Genomic DNA, 20,119 nt, shown 5'->3' on the forward strand with positions numbered 1-20,119 from the left:
ACATTAAATTACTGAAAAAAAAAATCTGGAAATATAAAGTTTCATTCATTTGGAGTGTAGTAGAACGTGCAAAAAAAATCTTGTTTGCTGCTGGTTGGTTAATGTGTGTACATGTGTTATATAAGTGTGTTCAAACCTTTTATTTAAATTAATATAGCCAATTATTTTGTCAAGTGGAGCACAAAATCTGGACTGCTAATATCTTACAGCACCTGTTTATAGAGATTGTTCTATGCTCTTCTATTAACTTTGGCTCTACGTCTGTGTGTTTTGGGGACATACGGAGGATGGTCGCAGAGTTGAATGGCTCTATGTTTTCTGTCAGTGGCAAATATGTTAGCAAACAGTGAATTCAGATAAATGGAGAGACAGATTTGGTATGTGCTAATGAAAGGCTACTGCAGGTTTATATTTTGTGTGTGCATATAACAGAGGGCCTACCTCTGGTTCACATCAACCAAAGGAGTGTTCAAATAATGTGGCATTGACCTCTTTATGTTTGTGTGTGTAAATGCTTCTAGTCACAACATTACAAAAGTAACATTGACAAAGTTGGCACATTATACAGTCTCCTGACTCACATATCTCTTATTCTCAGGCTCATTCTTACACAAACACACACATAAACAGGCTTGCGAGTGCAAGTGAAGAAATGTCCCTTCAACAGGACACAGGTCCATTAGGAGATACTTCAAACGGGACATTCAGCACATCGGGCTGAGCCTGAGACGTTGGGGTCATACTGCCGAGTGATGACCGGCGTCTCTCCAGAGTCTAAGAAACATCATCACTTCCTCTGGGAGCGAGTCAGTTGTTAGCTTCTTAAGGCAGGACTGTTGCTGCTGCTGCTTTTGTCAGTTTCTTTGAGTCCATCTTTAATCAGAGCAGAAAAGACCTGCAGGATGGAGAAAAAAAAAAGAAGAGAGAAGAAGCCCATTTAAGTTTCTGTAACTTTAGACTTATGTCTTTCATTTTTATTAAAACAGGCATTTTCTTTTTGTTGTACAAAGATCATATTAAATCTAGCTTGGAAACATTTAAACATGCATTTATCATTTGATTTCATCTCACCTGGTTCCACCGGCGGTTGTTACTGATCATCTGTGTGTTTGCGATGCAGGAGAAGAGTGTGTGTGCAGGAGTGTTTTCAGGCAGCCGAGAAAGGAACTGTGCACTGTGGATGAAATCCATCTGCAGTAGAACATCCTGGTACAGTCTCAGAATTCCCAGTCCTGTTCGGAATAACGCCTCCTCTCCATCTCGGCAAAACACATCCCAAACACGACATGCCACATCCAGCGGTAACGACTTGCTGTACAGAGTGAAGATCCTGAGAGCAGGGCAGATAAAAGTGGGAAGAGAGAATTCTGCTTGAAGTGATACAAATACTCAGATGCTCTTTGTTTTTGCAGATGGAAACTGTAAGGAATTTAACCATTATTAAAAGGTTCCAATAACAATTCAATTCACAGTATTGAAGAAAAAAAATGAAAATATCTATTAATAATAACATAGAAAGTCTTTTTTATAGGCAGAAAACATGTAATCCAGTAACTAGCCTAAACAAACTTTTCCTGGAATTTTTTTTATTTATTACCATTACCATAAAAATATTTAGTATCAAAACGGTTTGATAAATTCAGAAGGATAGTATATAGCATATTAGAATGTTTTATAAAGAATCAGGTGACATCAAAGTCATTCGTTTGGGAATTAGACTGCACTTGTCTGGTTGTTTCCAGAATTTAAATTATTAAATGGATCCGGTTCTTGTTTCCCAACACTATTAATTAGATTCAGCCACGCTAAACTTGCCTAAAGCTTCCTTTATTTAAGAGAAAAATGAATGAATTTCCCCTCACAGGAGAGCATAAAAGCAGCGCTAGGGGGCAATAAAGAGCTACTGGAGGAAAACTATTTATGAATCTCTCCTCTCTGATTTCAATACAAACAAGGAAAAGAAATACAGAGAGTAGAGGAATGAACAAACAGCAGGAAGAGAGACTTTAAGAGCAGATTTACCAGTCTATGAGGTAAAAATCAGGCGTCAAGCTGTTGTTCTGAAAGTGCTGGAATAGTTTGGGAAGGTTCTCCTCAAAAAACACCTCAAATGCTGCAAAATACTTCAGCATCTTGGAGAAAAACAAAAGTATCACTTCAGTATAGAGCAGAACTCAAGCATGACCAAAAGCACAACATCGAGTGTGTAAGATGAAAGGAATGTTTGTCAGCAGATAGTGACTTTTGGGAGTTCTAGGTTCAGAGTTTTTTTACTCCCGAGTTTCTCTGGCAAATTAAATCTTTAAGTGGGTCAACAGATGGTTGGAATAAATGCTGATTGAAACGCAGACACAACGCTCCCTCTATTTTAAGAGCTAATGTAGGTGCTGTAGCAGGTCTACTACAAATATATTTGATGTGTGTACCAGGTCATGGTCCACTCTGAAGAAGGCCATCTGGCATGGTTTGTTAAGGAGGTTGGCAAAGGCAATGAAGGCATCGGCTTCCTCCAAATTCAGAATTAGAACAGCAGCAATGAAGGACATCCCCTGAACCTGAAACATGCCACATACATGTCAAACACTAAATGAAGGAAATCCCTGAACCGGGATGATTCATTCATGTCATCCACGATGGTACTTACATAGCCAACATCAGGTCTGTAACACGTGTACGCCCCCAACAAACTGTGCAATATATCATGATATGGTCCACCCTGATAGAAAGAGAGAGGGGAAAAATTGGTCATAATGGAAACAATATAAAAACAGACAATATTATTACTGTATTTTTCGTACTATAAGTCGCACCTGAGTATAAGTCGCATCAGTCAAAAAATACGTCATGATGAGGAAAAAAACATATATAAGTCGCACTGGACTAGAAGTCGCATTTATTTAGAACCAAGAGAAAACATTACCGTCTACAGCCGCGAGAGGGCGCTCTATGTTTTCAGTGTACAGTCGTGGCCAAAAGTTTTGAGAATTACATAAATATTGGAAATGGGAAAAGTTGCTGCTTAAGTTTTTATAATAGCAATTTGCATATACTTCAGAATGTTATGAAGAGTGATCAGATGAATTGCATAGTCCTTCTTTGCCATGAAAATTAACTTAATCCCCAAAAAACCTTTCCACTGCATTTCATTGCTGTCATTAAAGGACCTGCTGAGATAATTTAAGTAATCGTCTTGTTAACTCAGGTGAGAATGTTGACGAGCACAAGGCTGGAGATCATTATGTCAGGCTTATTGGGTTAGAATGGCAGACTTGACTTGTTTAAAGGAGGGTGATGCTTGAAATCATTGTTCTTCCATTGTTAACCATGGTGACCTGCAAAGAAATGCGTACAGCCATCATTGCGTTGCATAAAAATGGCTTCACAGGCAAGGATATTGTGGCTACTAAGATTGCACCTAAATCAACAATTTATAGGATCATCACGAACTTCAGGGAAAGAGGTTCAATTCTTGAAGGCGGCGGCTTCAGGGCGTCCAAGAAAGTCCAGCAAGCGCCAGGATTGTCTCCTAAAGAGGATTCAGAATTCAGAATTGCAGAGCTTGCTCAGGAATGGCAGCAGGCAGGTGTGAGCGCATCTGCACGCACAGTGAGGCCAAGACTTTTGGAAGATGGCCTGGTGTCAAGAAGGGCAGCAAAGATGCCACTTCTCTCCAAAAAAACATCAGGGACAGATTGATCTTCTGCAGAAAGTATAGTGAATGGACTGCTGAGGACTGGGGTAAAGTCATATTCTCCGATGAAGCCCCTTTCCGATTGTTCTGGAAAAATCTGGAAAAAGGCTTGTCCGGAGAAGAAAAGGTGAGCGCTACCATCAGTCCTGTGTCATGCCAACAGTAAAGCATCCTGACACCATTCATGTGTGGGGTTGCTTCTCATCCAAGGGAGTGGGCTCACTTACAATTCTGCCCAAAAACACAGCCATGAATAAAGAATGGTACCAAAACACCCTCCAACAGCAACTTCTTCCAACAATCCAACAACAGTTTGGTGAAAAACAATGCATTTTCCAGCACGATGGAGCACCGTGCCATAAGGCAAAAGTGATAACTAAGTGGCTCGGGGACCAGAATGTTGAAATTTTGGGTCCATGGCCTGGAAACTCCCCAGATCTTAATCCCATTGAGAACTTGTGGTCAATCCTCAAGAGGCGGGTGGACAAACAAAAACCCACTAATTCTGACAAACTCCAAGAAATGATTATGAAAGAATGGGTTGCTATCAGTCAGGATTTGTCCCAGAAGTTGATTGAGAGCATGCCCAGTCGAATTGCAGAGGTCCTGAAAAAGAAGGGCCAACACTGCAAATACTGACTCTTTGCATAAATGTCATGTAATTGTCGATAAAAGCCTTTGAAACGTATGAAGTGCTTGTAATTATATTTCAGTACATCACAGAAACAACTGAAACAAAAATCTAAAAGCAGTTTTGCAGCAAACGTTTTGAAAACTAATATTTATGTAATTCTCAAAACTTTTGGCCACGACTGTATACTACAGGAGCACTGAGCAGCATAGAGTGCCCTCTCGCGGCTGTAGACAGTAATGTTTTCTCTTGGTTCATGTCTCTTAGTTCATTTCTCTTGGTTCATGTCAAATTAATTTTGATAAATAAGTCACACCTGACTATAAGTCGCAGGACCAGCCAAACTATGAAAAAAAGTGCGACTTATAGGCCGGAAAATACGGTATATAATTTCAGCACCAAAACACTTGTTATTACCTTCTGGAATATGTAGAGAGAGGGGAAAGTTCTGGAAATATCCAGCTTGATTAAATCCAGACTCGACTCTCTGTCTGCCAGTGACACTCCACATTCTAATCAATTAAAACCAGATAAAGTCATCAGTCAGGCTATAGCTGGTTGACAGAGCTAAAAAGAAAATCTATATTTTTCCCCCTCTTATTCTCCAAGAAGTCCCTTATCTCAACTAGCCTGCATTTGTTTGATACAATTAAAAAAAAAGTAACAGTGAAATATTTGTACAATTTAAAATATCTTTTTCTATTTTAATATCGTTTAAATTGTAATTTATTTTCATAGTGTTCTTCAGTGTCACACAATCCTTCAGAACTTGATACTTGCAAATCATGAGACAAGGCAGTATGCAAAACGTCTATAATGGCTCATAAAGAGCATATTTCTTTACAGTATTGACTTTGTTTAGAGTAGAGATTAAATGATTATTGCGCCCCATTCTGCTCCCTTTTTTGCAGCGCTGTGCTTTCCTTCCTCCATAAAAGCCCAATTTCCCGTTCAAATCAGTAAAACATGCTACATGACATTTGCATAATGGGACATGCTTTATTTATAAAAGTATATTTATTCATGTTTTTAAAAGCATGAAAGAGAACTTTCGCTGCTCCTCGGGAAGAGATATGCGCTTAGAGATGGAACACGGACATGTAAAGTCATCGTTTAGCTCAAGGTGCGCGCCTAAATGGTCAAATACACGCAAAAATGTGTCAAAATGCTGCGCTTAGTGATTATTCATATATACCTTCGTCGGTCATGTAATAAATGAACGTAAAGAGTTGAATGAAAATACATGTGTTACGGTAATTTGGATCCGTGCGGCTCTTAAAGTAACAGCGGGCTATTTTCCTGCTGCGACTGTGTGCTTATTAATCAAACAACAAAAGACAAATTTATAAATCACACACTGCTCTTGACTGAAGGACTTTTGTAGCTTTAAGAAACAAAAAAGTTAAATTCTTACAGTGAAGACTGCCGTTTTATTTTACATTTGAATATTAATTTCTGTAATAGGCTGTAAACTGCTTGATACTTGCATAAAATAAACATTAAAGCACAGTTTGTTTTATTTGTTTCTTTTTAGTCTATTGTATTTGTTCTTTGACTTTTTATTATTGACAGTTTAATTATTTTCAGTAATTTTCACTAATTTTGTGGAATTTTTGTTTGTTTGTTTGAAATTCCGCTGGTCTCTACGGTGTAGATGTCATAGCAACCATAATTACAGAAAATACATATTTGATATGTATCACTTTCTTAAAATAAATCACTCAAATAAAGTTTTGGTCATATGGCCCCCTCATAATTGTGTTAAATAATCGTGATTACAATATTGACCAAAATAATCGTGATTATGATTTGTGCCTTAATCGAGCAGCCCTAATGGATATGTTGTTGATATGTTTCTGGTTTATTGATATTGTGTGATGCAGTTCAGGCTGCTTTTAATGGAAACCAGCACCTGACACCAACACACACACTGGCAATGTAAACACACTCTTATTCACCTCAATCTGGATTCACTTTCACTTTCAAAGAAAGGATTATTTGATTACTTCATTCTGTGATGTAGATTAGTTCGCAGACAGGTTAGTGAAAAGCACAAAAAGAACAAACAGACCTTCATTTTCATTAACTGAACTCATCTCACTGAAGCTCCTCCACTTCTCTTTGGCTCTGGACAGGAAGATCTCATACAGCTCTAAAACACAAAGACACAAGCACAACTGCTGTGACAAATGCAACAACTGCTTCCCTGTCAAAACACTTCCATCTGTGTTTGTTTGTGTCAGACTGATGTTACACACGGCCAGAGGGCCACAGATGATCAAGACAAACCAAACCAATCACCACAGTTACCTGGGGTGATGTTGAGCTCATTTCCGATGGCGAGGATCCAGACCTTCCCGCGGACGCTGGGCGGGACGCCCTGCCACCAGAGGTCTCGTACACGCCGTGTGTTACGCCTTTGTCATAGCAACAGAGCACATCATTACATTAAAAGGCATGAATAAATCCACTTATATGGATATATATGGATGGGACACTTACATGCTTTCCCAATTAGGCAGGACTTCCATGTTCCAGATCACCATGGCATTGGCGATGTTCTCCTCCTGTCGGTATCGCTCCTTCATTTGACGTTTTTTCTTCTGTGCTTCTTTCATCTCTAAGCAAAAGAAGACCAAGATATTGTGTGTGCGCATAAGCAGCAACATTAATGCGACAACAATTTGTGTTTGTGTGAGAGGGGCAGCTGTGTGAGGGGGTTTAACACAGGGGCGTATGGATAACAGATCAAGTGTCAAATGTCATTATAATTGCAAATACACTAATAAATGTCTGCAAAAAGAGACACGTTACTCACCCCTTCTCTTGGCCCCTGCAACCATCTCACTGTATTCTTGCCGGTGTCTCTGAGATTCCTCTTCTGATTTAGCTGGCAGGTTCCTAAAAATACAAGAAGTCTTTGAACCAACATAAACACAAAAAACCTTCACCCAAATATGCACTAAGAAGTCTCTGATGCAAGGCTGCTCTTATTTGATCAAAAATTTAATTTAAATGAAGAAATTAAAAAAAAAAATTTTTTTTTTTAATAGAATTGTACATTTATTGTAAATTGAATAACAAAACCAAATCTGCTGCATGAAACTAAAAACAGGAAACTAGGGACAATCTCTGCTTTACACATAAAAACTGATCATCAGTTATATATAACGAGAACTTTCTGAAACGCGTTCAAGATTTCAAGAAAAGATTTGTCCATGTTTTCATTGGTACAACTCCAGTAAGTTGTTTTGGGGTGTTAAATTTTTACATTACAACCATCTCATTCAGGTGTGAAATCTACCTGGTTACACCTCTGGGTCCAACAATAATTATACAAAAAGCCAATTTTCAATTAACAACTACGCAAAGCACATAATGTTCTGATACAATTATGAGAATATTGGTCACAAAACCTGCTTTTCAGGTTTATATGCACACATTTGGCATGACGGCTTGAGTTTCACCAGCAGTGCCCAGGGAATTTGGGTAAATATTTGATTAAATGGAAGCTTGCAGCACACGAAGCAGTGCATTATGGGACCTGTAGTTCATGTTTCACACTTACGGAGGCCTGTCTTCCAGAATAAGAGCAGTTGTGGACAAAGGCTCAAACTCCAGATTCTTGCGTCTCATTGGCTGAAGGTGAGTGGGTGGCCCTGACTCATACTCCTTAAAAAAACATTAAAAATCATTATTAAAAAGTCACTATAGTCACAATAGTCATTATGAGATTACAGCAGGTCTGTGTCTACAATTTCTCAGCTGCCACACATATCCGGAGGAGGTATACTTTGGTCATGAGATTCCCACATGCTAAGAGTGAAAGAGCCAAAGGCAATGGCCTTAATGTTAACCCATATTATAACTGAACCACAAACAGCAAGATTCCAATACAGGCCAACCAGGGAAATAAAACATTTACATTCACATAGTAATGGCACAAACATCAAGGCTGTGGTTCAATTTATGTGTATACATACTGGACAAAGCCACAAACTCATTATTTAGGTCTGTTAGTCAGACTTTGCAACAAAAAAAGACATCCTTGCACATTTTATGTGAAGCATTAGAAACTTAATGTAACCATGCTGTTGAAAGACATTATATGATGTTAAAAGGTTAAAGTACATAAATACACAGACACGGTCAGTAAGAATTCTGTTAACTGTGTTTAGATGTTATATGTACTTTTAATACACTTAATTTAAGAAACAACAATCCTTATAGAAAAGAGGAGGATCTGAAGCTCGAGTTCATCTGAGGTCTTTCTCTGGAATACAGAGAGACACCTGCAGAGTGTGGAGGGCGAACGAAGCGCAAATCCAGAGCTGAAAACAACACCGCTCAGTCATCATTTAATGAAGGACAAAAGTAAAGCCAGCTGCACACACACACACATAATGTCCAAGCTAGCCCCACACACAATTCTCTCTCCTGACTGACACACAAAATTACGCTGAGTTTCCAGCAGTAATTTCAATCCTTATTTATTTCACAGACTCGGTCTCTTTTGTTTTTTCTTCCTCCTCTTTCTCGCCCTTTCCCTAACCCTCTACAGCAGATACTGGTTTGCTATATTTTCTCTGCACAAATAAGGGTATGAACTTCAGTGTTTCTGGTCATGGAAACAGTGCTACTGTTTCTTGGGTTATACACTCTTTAAGGAAATATTCACCCAAATAGGAAAACTATGTCATAATTTATATATATACTGTACATACACACACACACACACACACACACACATATACATATATATGTATATGGATGTGTGTTGTGTGTATGGTAAATATATTTAGGATTAGGGTCAATACGATTTTATAAATAAATAATATGTTTATTTAGAATACAAAATAATGAGAATGCAAAATAATGATTTACAGTAAAGACATTCATAATGTTACAAGAATTTTATTTAAAATATTTTCTGTTCTTTTGAACAACAAATATACAATGGTTTCCACAAAAATATTAAGTAAAAGCTAAATATTAAACTATTTTCAACATTCGTCATAAGAAGAAATGTTTTTGAGCATATTATTAAGATTTCTGGAGGATCCCTTGTCACTGAAAACTGAATTAATGCCTGCTGAAAATTCAGTTTTGGCATCAGAGGAATAAATGTATTTTTTTAAATAGATTAAAACAGAAACAGTTGTTTTAAATTTTACTAATATTTTACAACATAACTGCTTTTACTCTATTTTACTATACTTCTAAAATGTTGATATAGGCAACACAAAATCATAATGTTATGATGTAAATAAGCATGAACAATAAAAAAAATCAAATTCAGAGTGATACATTTTAAAATGGCTTATATACTTAATGTTCCACAAAAAAGCAAATCAGACCAGTTTGAAACATGAGTGAGTAAATAAAAATAATTCAAAATTTAGAAAATGTCATTCCTTTAAACCTTACCTGTTGTACGGTTCTAGAGTTTTTCAGAGGGTTGTCCCGCAGTGGAATTTTCCCAAACAGCTTCCATCCTGGAACACTGTGAGATGCTGCGCCCTTTGACTCTTTGGGCTTCCAGGAAAACAAACTCCTTTGAAAACAGACAAGACAGGAAGAGAGACCAAAAGAGGGACTATTCAAAAACACATGCCACATCATCTTATAAGAATAAAAGAGAGAGATTCCAAAAGAGTTCATTAAGTCCTCATAGCCTGTGAAATAAGAGGCTAAAATATGACAAGCATTAAACTTAAGTTCAGACTATGACCATAGGGAATTAAGATCTAGGACAGCTCAGGTCTAAGGATTTAATGCGCTTAACACAGGGATTTCATAGTGCTCGTGGTGATACAGCAGCACCAGCATCGAGTCACAGTCACAGGTGCACTTTACACAAACACACAGCTAATGAGCAGACCCTGCTGTGTAGAACGGAGAGAAGTTCATTAAATCTCTGAACATGCTTTCTGATGGGACAATCAATATAAAGCTGTCTTAATTACACAAAGCCAGTGCGGCAGGTCAATACTGTGCTGAGAGAGATGGATAGGATGCACACACAATAGTGAGGGAGACAGACTAAAAGAAAGTGTGACAAAGGAAGATTTGTTATGTTGTATGGTAGAGCTGGAAAAGAGAAGTTTGTTGCTGTAAAAAAAAAAAAAAAAAAAAGCAACTGAAGATACTGAGTGAGCAGAAACAAAGTCTCAGCAGCAGAACACCACGAAGCCAAACTCATAAAAGCTGACATTAAAATTCCTCTGTGTGTGTGTGTTTTTTTCTAGGCTAAAAGTCTATGTAGGTCTTTGCAGAGACCAAAGCTCCTGGGAAGAGGACTCCCTCTGAACTCTGGTATTGCATTACTGGTGCAATAAGGTGATTTAGACCCAAACGTAACGGAAACAAATCAGATATGAAGTCTGTCTGATATCATGCGGTTTGGTTCTGATGCTGAATTTTGTCTCCATGTAAGACTGAGATGACAAAACGTTATTTTAAATTGTATTTGACTTTGACTTTTTGCTCTAAAACGATAAAGAGCTTCTTCACAGGCAGCTCAACTGTTCAATTAAAAAACGTAGATAATATTTGGAGAAAAAAAATTTCAATAATTCAAGAAAAAGGTTTAAGGAACAAGTCTGATGTGGTGATCGGTACTTTTTCAATTTAACTTACAGGGTTAGTTCACCCAAAAATTCAAATTGGGCTGTGTTTTACTCACCCCCGAGGCATCCTAGGTGTATATGACTTTCATATTTCAAATGAATATTGAAATTAAAATTTGTCTTTGATCTTTCAAGCTCTATCATTACAGTCAGCGGGTGTTGCATTGCTTCAGTCCAAAAGATTTTAAAAGCACCCATCCATGAAAAAAAAGTGTCTCACACGGCTCCGGTGGTTGAAAAAAGCTGACCTCATACATCATTCCCCCAGAACTAATTTGTTTACAACCGTGAGCGCAAGCTAGATTCAAGTGATTATTATATTTTGAATATGGATATTTTACTTACAAAAGCACATCAATTCACTACTTTGTTCACCCCCCGGAAGTACTGTGTGCCCTATGCTTCAGACGTTCAGCCAACGGTCCGTGGGAATGACAACTGAGGCTGACACTATAAAGTAGCCCAATTCTGTGGGAAAACCGCAGACTTTGCAACACTGGTGTTACATACCATGCAGAATTGACGTGCGACATGTAAACCATATTCTTTGCTGTATTTTCCGGTCAAAATAACATGAAAGTTAATTTAGAATTATTCAGCTTTTAAGAAAAAGCAGAAGATATGCTGGTTTCTTATTATATTAATAATGATAATATTACCGTCCCTGTTTTGATTTCAGCAAATCAGTTCAAGCGAGCACTAACAACGTGATATTATTCATGAACCCAGCAGCTCATCAATCCTTAGTGCGTTGTATTAATATTAGTAGAATTAGTAGTGGTAATATCTTTTCATAAAAATTTACAATTACATATTACTATTATTTTTACAGAAACCTTGGATGATCAACAATATCTTAAGTATTACCACCAGTCCCAAGTTCGGTTAAAATGACAAATATGCTTTCATACATGGTTACCAATTTTAGGTCTTATCACTGGAGTTCTATCACTAAATACAGCTTAACTATCATAATATAATGCTTGATTGACTGATTAAGAAGCTAAGATTTAAGAAGCTGTGCCATTTTACAAAGATAAACTGATTTGGTGGAATCATATATATATATGCGTGTGTGTATCAGTCTGGCAAGTAAACAAAAAAAAATGTACTAGCCAATGGCGATTATGTTGCCAAGTTGTGCATAGAGGGTTGAAATTTTAAAATGAGGTTCACTGCAACTCAAGGGACTTGCACACAACTTTCTCTACCTGGTCAGGAACTCAGCAATGCCCTGCCTCTTAGTGCCAAGTGTCTGGTCGTATGAGGCATCAGGGTCCACAGCGACCCTGTCCGGAGCGCTCTTCCGCCGGCTGCCCTCGAATGCTCCAAAATACCCATCATCCCCGGGGCTCAGAGGAGTGGCATCACAGCTGAGGGAGACTGTGTGACCAGAGTTAGTCCGGAGGTTCTGGGGCCTGAAGGGAGGAGGGCCCGTGTCACTGAAATCCTCCTCTGGGCTCGGTTCGGTCTCTGTGTAATCGCTGGTGTTTTCTGCCAGGGGAGAAAAGGACAGCTTGGCACTGAGGTCTGACAGGGTCTCCTCTGAGCTCTCAGCAGTGGCACATGACCTCCCCGTGGAGAGGACACTGTCGCTTTGATGAACAAAGACACAGCTTTCTGGAGAAAGAAGACCACCCACTGCTCTAAAGGGGACTTGAGACAGGGTGTCATAACTGTTCACAATCAACAACCCCCCATTACCCACTTTCACACCTTGGTCTAAAGCAGTCACCTTCCTTTTGAATCCTTCTGCATAATCCAAACACCTCAAATGAGTCGGATCAAGATCCATGTGTTCATGGATAACATCTCCATTAGGCATCTTCATATTCAGCGAGTTTATACCCATAAATGACACTGCAGACTTCGGTTGTGAATTTAAATAGTTTCTGTCAGATTTATTCCAGCACTCAGCTTCGGAAGTCCCTGTAACCCGATCCCCCTCGCCTCCTTCTCCATTCACACACACCATATCCACCTCCAGCTTTCCGGGAAACCCGTTTAATACTCCGGCCCTGTACCCCACCTCCACCGGGGGGAGAGAGGGTAGTCCAGCACCGCCCGGATTCGCATATGCCGAGCTGTAAACAGAACCCTCCCGTGCTCTTTCGGGGTCTGAACCGCAAACGCGTGGTTTGCACTCCTCCCGGTTGTCGTTGACATCGACGGACGGTGCGAGTCCCGGCTCATCAACAGCATCCTCCACTCTTTCCATTTCGGTGGTTCAGAAAGGCAGATGAAGCCCTGCTGCAGCGGTTCGACTGGGCTGTCTGCAAAACAAGCGCTCATCTTATGTACCCCGCCGATTCTGCCAGTCCAGCACATTCATGACATCGCGCCTCCGAAGCTTGTAGCGTTAAGAATGAAGAGTAAAGCAACGGCTCGGTGTTGTTTATGCACATTTTGATCCACGTCCGGCGTAGTCGCTATTAGAGGCCATTTTGAATGAGGTGTTGGCGTGTCTCTTCCAAGCAAAAGATTGGAAATTGGATTTCCAGGAGTTAACGCGACATCCACCGGACAGCTGGAGCAACTGCAGGACACTCTACATTCACAAAGCAGCACCCACAGTCATCTTCTTTCGTGAACAGAAACTGGAGTTTTATATTATTTAGAGGGATAGTTCACCCAAAAATAAAAATTATGTCATCATTTCCTCACCCTCATGTTGTCCAAACCTGTATGAGTTGCTTTCTTATGTTGAACATTAAAGAAGATATTTTAAAGATTGCTGGTAATCAAACAGTTGGTGGTTGCCATTGAGTTCCATAGTTTTTTCCCTACTATGGAAGTCAATGGCAACCACCAAACTGTTTGAACTATATATATATATATATATATATATATATATATATATATATATATATATATATATATATATATATATATATATAAATATATATATATATGTATGTATATATATATATATATATATATATATATATATACCCATTATTCGTATTACATCGTGTGATTTTTTATTTCCGTAACGTTTACATCAAACCATAAAAAGTTACATGAAATAAAATAAACATTAACAGATATAAAATAAAATATTTAACAATAATTGTATTTTAGCTAGTTTCCAGAGCAGCGTTTGAAATTTTTATTGAATTTAACTTTAGTTTAATTTGATGTACTAAAATAATTAAAATTTAAATGAAAAATTATTAATTAATAATAAAATTATAATAAAAATTATGCAATTACAAGAACTAACAAAAAAAATCTATCTATCTATCTATCTATCTATCTATCTATCTATCTATCTATCTATCTATCTATCTATCTATCTATCTAAAGTCAAAATAACCACTAGAGGGTGGCATTACTCAAGCCTTATAGGTTTAGGGATCCGTAACAAGAATAAATCAATCAATTTAAAAGCTAAACATCTGCAGTAGCTATAAGATTTTACAATTGTTAAATGCTTTATGTATGTTGTTCCTATTATCCACATAAAAAATAAAAAATAAAAAAAAACTATCATCACAATAGAGCACAAGACTATATCACACTGGTGTCGACCTTGGTAACTTAATTATGCTGTCCTTTCTGGGATGGAATTCCTGTGCCGTGAGACCAGGAACAAACCCTCTAAATGCTGCATTATTTAATGCTTGTTCTGAGAATAATAAGGCTTCGCCTTTGTCGGATATCATTTCGGACAAAGGTCTGGATTTACTGTTTCTCACTGAAACTTGGCACAAAAAGGGATGATGGCCTGCATTTTAACCAACTGACTGGAGTAGGTTTTGGACTCTTCCACTTCCCTTTCTCCAAAAATTCAGATTCTTGGTTAACTTAACATAGGCTACATGTTGATCAGAAAGACTGTGCTCTGGCCAAGAACTTTTTTTTTTATCTCTGCTGGACTGTTTTAACTTTACACAATTTGTGAATGTTCCAACACATTGTAAAGGTCTTACACTAGATTTAGTGCTTTTGTGTCAAATCTCTCTACTGTAGATGTTGGACTATCTGATCATTCATTTGATCATTCAACATACCTTTTTCATTTGTAGGTACCACATCTTGCGTGTACTTTGTCTTTCTGTAAATGACAATCAGTTGACCATGCAAATCAATGCATGCCTGGATGAATTGTCTTCTGTCCCTTCTGAGCATACAATTATTTTATTTAATAATGCTCTTGCTGCCAATTTGGACATGTTTGCACCTATTTAAACATGAAATTTCTCTTTTGTACATACAGCTCCCTGGTTTAAGGACAATTTGCACTCAAAGAAGGTGGAATGTCGCAAATTGGAGTGTAAATGGCATGGTTCTGACTTATCCGTTTTTTTTATCAAGCTTGGAAAACCTGTTTGGGCCAGTAAAAGCAGAAATTGACACTGCAAGGTCTTCATATTTGTATATTAAAGTAGATGGTTCGTATAGTCTAACTCCTTCAGTTCAGACATGCAAGGATTTTCTTAAATTCTTCAGTTTAAAAATTGATAACATTTTTGATAACAAAGACATTCTAAGTTCTTTTAGGCCTCATGTTTCTACAGTTATTCTTCCAAGTTTTTCCGGTACACCCTTAGTCACCTCTTATTCTCTTTGTGCACAGGTATCTTGTATGAAAAGCTTCCACTTGATCCCCTGCCTTTTAGTTTATTCATATCCTGTTTTGGTTACTTGTGCCCTGTTGTTCTTATAATAAATGACTCCTTGGCCGGTGTTGTGCCAGCAGCACTTAAAACAGCTGCTATCACTCCCATATTTAAAAAAAAAAAAAAAGCAAAATAGTAATTCGAACAATCTCAGTATCTTTCTTCCAATTTCCCATCTTCCATTTCTTGCTAAAATTTTAGAGGGTGTTATTTCATCTCAATTACACAACCATTTAACGGTCAATAAGCTGTTTGAGCCCCTTCAATCTGGGTTTAAGAAAATGGCACAGCAGTGAAACAGCAATGGTTAAAGTTGTTAATGACTAACTGTTAGCTTCTGATTCAGGGATGTTGCGGCCTAATGGTTAGAGAGTTTGACTCCTGTCACTAAGATTGTGGGTTCGAGTCTTGGGCAGGCATTACCATGACTCAGGTGCCCTTGAGCAAGGCATTGAACCCCCAACTGTTCCCCGGGTGCTGCAGCATAAATGTCTGCCCACTGCTCTGGGTGTGTGTTCACTGTTGTGTGTGCACTTTGGATGGGTTAAATGCAGAGCATGAGTTCTGAGTATGGGTCACATCACTTTAATTCTGGCTCTCTCTCAATTCTTATCATACTAAATCTTAGTTCAGTTTTAGACACTGTTGACCACATGCTTTTACTTAATCAACTGGAAACTGTCTTTGGTGTACCTAGGACTGCCCTAGATTGGTTTGGTCATATTATATGGGATGCAGTCAATTTGTTTTTATGGATGGTTTCAGATCTGGTGTGGATCCTGTTTGTACTGATGTCCCACAGGGTTCAGTTCTTGGTCCCCTGCTTTTTAGCATTTATTTGTATCCTCTTGGTCAGCTTTTAAGATCCCTTTACCTCAGCTACCACTTCTATGCTGATGATACTCAGAGTTACATACATTCTCAACCTGGTCAATTTGTGGATGTTCCTCATCTTTCCAAATGTATTTCTGAGATTAAGTTGTGGATGTCTAAACATTTTCCTCCCCACCAGCTGCGAAATGCTGCTTCTATAGATCTATCAGTTGATAGTGTTGCCCTAGAGCTACAAAGTAAAAAATCTTGGTGTATCTGACACCACCCAGTCAAGACCTTCTTTTTTCATCTAAGAAATATTGCACATATTTGGCCTAGGTTGCCCTTTTCTGTTGCTGAAAAATTGATTAGTTATTTTGTTTACTCACAAATTGATTATTGCAATGCACTCCTTGTTGGAGTGTCCAAATCCTCTCTTAACAAATTGCAATACTTGCAGAAATCAGCAGCTAGAATTTTATTCTCTAAAACTATGTAATTCTATCCCAATTGTAGGGATGTTAATTCTTTAGCTGTTTTTTTTAACATTTATAATATATTGTCTCATAGTGTTGTGTTTACCTTTATGTAAGCTTTCATGTAAAGCGCCTTGAGAAAGCAATTTTTAAAGGTGCTATATAATTTTTTTATTATTTATGTTGCTGGAGTTCCCCTTAATTAACACAAGTCTATGGTGCATTGGTGCATGGTTATTTAAAATCCATAAGAGACCTTCTTGTGTAGGCTTTCTTTGGTTCAAATAGGATGTATTTCACATTAAATTCATATATTTGAAGAATGTAGACTTCTGGCTTAGCATTCGTAAATTAAATATGTCTGCTGTTATTTCCTGGGTATAACATTAAAGCTGGATTTTATTCATTAAGATGCATTATTCTTAGGCATTGCATTAACATTAATGAGTTCAGTTCTCTCAATGTCTAGCAATGTAAAGGAACAAATTTGGGGGGAAAGTTAATTATTAATCACACTCTTCAAATACATATAAAACAAATGATGTTCTCACTGGGTTATGTGGGTACTTTTTAAATACTTTGAACAATCATTCAATTTCAGTGCACTATACTGCAGAAGAAATCGTGCAGTATCCAGTAACACGTTTGACAGTTAAATAAAGAGGAATTCCTCAGTGAATAGACTGGGAAACCTAAAACCAAAACAAAGAAAATGCACCTTGACACGTATGCAGCTGCCATTCACAAACACTGTTCCCATATGACAGAATAGTGCAGCTTTTTTTACTTATTTAAACACGACCTAAAGTCTTAATTGCACTACTGTCAATCATGTTGCACTATAAGTTATATGTAAAAATTATTAATTTCATTAAAAATGTAGTTGAATTCTTAATATTACTGAATCCTTCTGTGGTCATTTTGGATTCAACAGCATGCAGAACTTTGCAACTTATAAATTATTATACTTATTAAATGTGTAAATAGCACATTAATTGTTGTTGCGCTATCTGTTTGCACTTTCATTTGTTACCATTTGTCAAAATTTCTGTGTTTACTTGTCGTTTGTAAAATGTTATTACATATGCTTTCTGAATGTAATTTCTGCAGACCTGGTGAAATTAGATTTCAGGTTAACTGGTGACTATATATTCATTCGGAGGGAAAGCATGTTGACTCAGCGGTGTGGACATAAACCAATCACAAAGCGAGAACTTCTCGAGCGAGACACACCAGCGCATGAATGTGGGTCATTCCACGCTCAGCACCGGGAACGGACGCAGTTTTCCCAACTTGCCAACATGGGACAGAGCTGGATATCGGACCTGTCACTCATGAAGCGTATCCTAAAAGAAGGTAACTGTCCATTATGAAGCGATTTGGTCAGATGCAATAGGCTACTTACGGATATGTTTTTAGAGATGGAAAACGGTACAAACCACACGCAGGACCGCGCGCACGGTTCGCAAGAGGATGGAGACGGACAGAACAGCGTGCGCGCTCTGCTGGGTTTCGTGCTCTTCCTTCTCATCGTCTCCACGCTGCTAGGGAATACGCTCGTGTGTGCCGCCGTGGTCAAATTCAGGCACCTCCGCTCCAAAGTGACCAACTTTTTCGTAATTTCTCTGGCCGTTTCTGATCTCTTCGTAGCCGTCCTGGTGATGCCATGGGAGGCGATATCCGCGGTGGCGGGCACTTGGCTCTTCGGCCGGTTTTGCGGCATCTGGATCGCCTTTGACATCATGTGCTCCACCGCGTCCATCCTCAACCTGTGCATCATCAGCGTGGACCGCTACTGGGCCATAGCGAGCCCGTTCCGCTACGAACGCAAGATGACCCACCGGGTGGCTTTCATGATGATCGGAGTGGCGTGGACCCTGTCCATCCTCATCTCTTTTATCCCGGTCCAGCTCAATTGGCACATGGCTGAGGAAGGTGACCAGGGCGCAGGGGCTGGTAACGGCACCGACTACAGCGACAACTGCAAAGCCAATCTGAACCGGACGTATGCCATCTCGTCTTCGCTAATAAGTTTCTACATACCCGTAATCATCATGATCGCCACGTACACGAGGATATTCCGTATTGCGCAAACACAAATCCGCAGGATCTCCTCTTTGGAAAGGGCAGCGGAGCACGCGCAAAGCCACCACCAGTCCAACGACTGCTCCAACGAGAACTCGCTGAAAACCACTTTCAAGAAAGAGACCAAAGTTTTAAAAACACTCTCGATCATTATGGGGGTCTTTGTGTTCTGCTGGCTGCCCTTTTTCGTGCTCAACTGCATGGTGCCCTTCTGCCAGTGCGTGAGTGACACTACCTTCACCATCTTCGTGTGGTTCGGCTGGGCCAATTCCTCCCTCAATCCTGTTATTTATGCGTTTAACGCGGACTTCAGGAAAGCGTTCTCCTCGATTTTGGGTTGCAACAAAATTTTCCCCAGCACCACAGTGGAGGCGGTGAATTTCAGTAACGAGCTGGTGTCGTATCAACACGACACGACGCTTCAGAAGGAAGCGCAACCGCTGGCCGTTCAGATCCCGAACCCTAGAAAAGAGCCCAGTCTTTCGTTTGATAAGGATTCGGTTACCTCGAACGTGTCCCGCAACCACAAAAACGTGCTCTTACCCAACATAGGACAGTTTGAGTGCGACGGGGAGATTTCCCTGGACACTATAACACCATTCACCTCCACCGGTCTCATGGAGTGCGAGGGGATCCCAGGCCAAATTATTAATAAATGATTTCGTTTTTTTTATTTTATTTTTTTATCCAAGGCTTTTACCTCATCACATGAAGCTAAAACTAATTATTAGTGTTATTTGTTAGTGCAGAGTATCCGGAACAGGTTTAATTCTGCATTATCAGAAAGGATATCAAACAACCAAAAAGTAAAGCATTTTTGCCTCCCACAAAAAAAGGTGGTAAGTATAGCACCAGAACTCTGCTCAAGCGACTACAGTATTAATCGTTACATCGGCAAAACATAGCCTACTTGTTTTTAAGTGATTGTTGTTTTGTTTTACAAACGTAAAACGAGATTTGCGCCAAAAAGCCCTACAAATTATCCATCTGAAAGTCACAATAAGCACACTAAAGATTTTGAAAGCGAATTTGTTCATTCCTCGACGCTGGAGGAATAATCAACTCAAAACTGCAGGAGTGCATAAAGTGGGCCACATGACCCTTATTGACCTCAGAGGTTTTCTCGAAACAAAATGCATTCTATTTTTATTGTCATTTTAAGCGTAATTAAA

The 20,119-nt window shown here is 38.8% G+C and overlaps 2 protein-coding genes across 2 annotated transcripts; one reads left to right on the forward strand and one right to left on the reverse strand.

Moving 5' to 3' along the window:
• Positions 1-370: 370 nt before the first annotated feature.
• Positions 371-13,433, reverse strand: LOC132111498 (TBC1 domain family member 12-like). The gene is made up of 13 exons (XM_059518862.1): positions 12,163-13,433; positions 9,750-9,876; positions 7,891-7,994; positions 7,141-7,223; positions 6,825-6,942; positions 6,633-6,739; positions 6,394-6,474; positions 4,740-4,834; positions 2,645-2,716; positions 2,427-2,555; positions 2,023-2,132; positions 1,072-1,330; positions 371-895 (listed from the first exon to the last, which is right to left on the reverse strand). Exons 1-13 carry the CDS (start codon positions 13,167-13,169, stop codon positions 815-817), a joined length of 2,373 nt encoding a protein of 790 aa, XP_059374845.1. The 5' UTR covers positions 13,170-13,433; the 3' UTR covers positions 371-814.
• A 4,673-nt stretch (positions 13,434-18,106) lies between these two features.
• LOC132112057 (D(1C) dopamine receptor-like) lies at positions 18,107-19,902 on the forward strand. Its single transcript, XM_059519650.1, has one exon. It carries the CDS (start codon positions 18,272-18,274, stop codon positions 19,604-19,606), a length of 1,335 nt encoding a protein of 444 aa, XP_059375633.1. The 5' UTR covers positions 18,107-18,271; the 3' UTR covers positions 19,607-19,902.
• The last annotated feature ends 217 nt before the right edge of the window (positions 19,903-20,119 follow it).

This window comes from Carassius carassius, chromosome 31, assembly GCF_963082965.1.
Source record: "Carassius carassius chromosome 31, fCarCar2.1, whole genome shotgun sequence".
Taxonomy (NCBI): domain Eukaryota; kingdom Metazoa; phylum Chordata; class Actinopteri; order Cypriniformes; family Cyprinidae; genus Carassius; species Carassius carassius.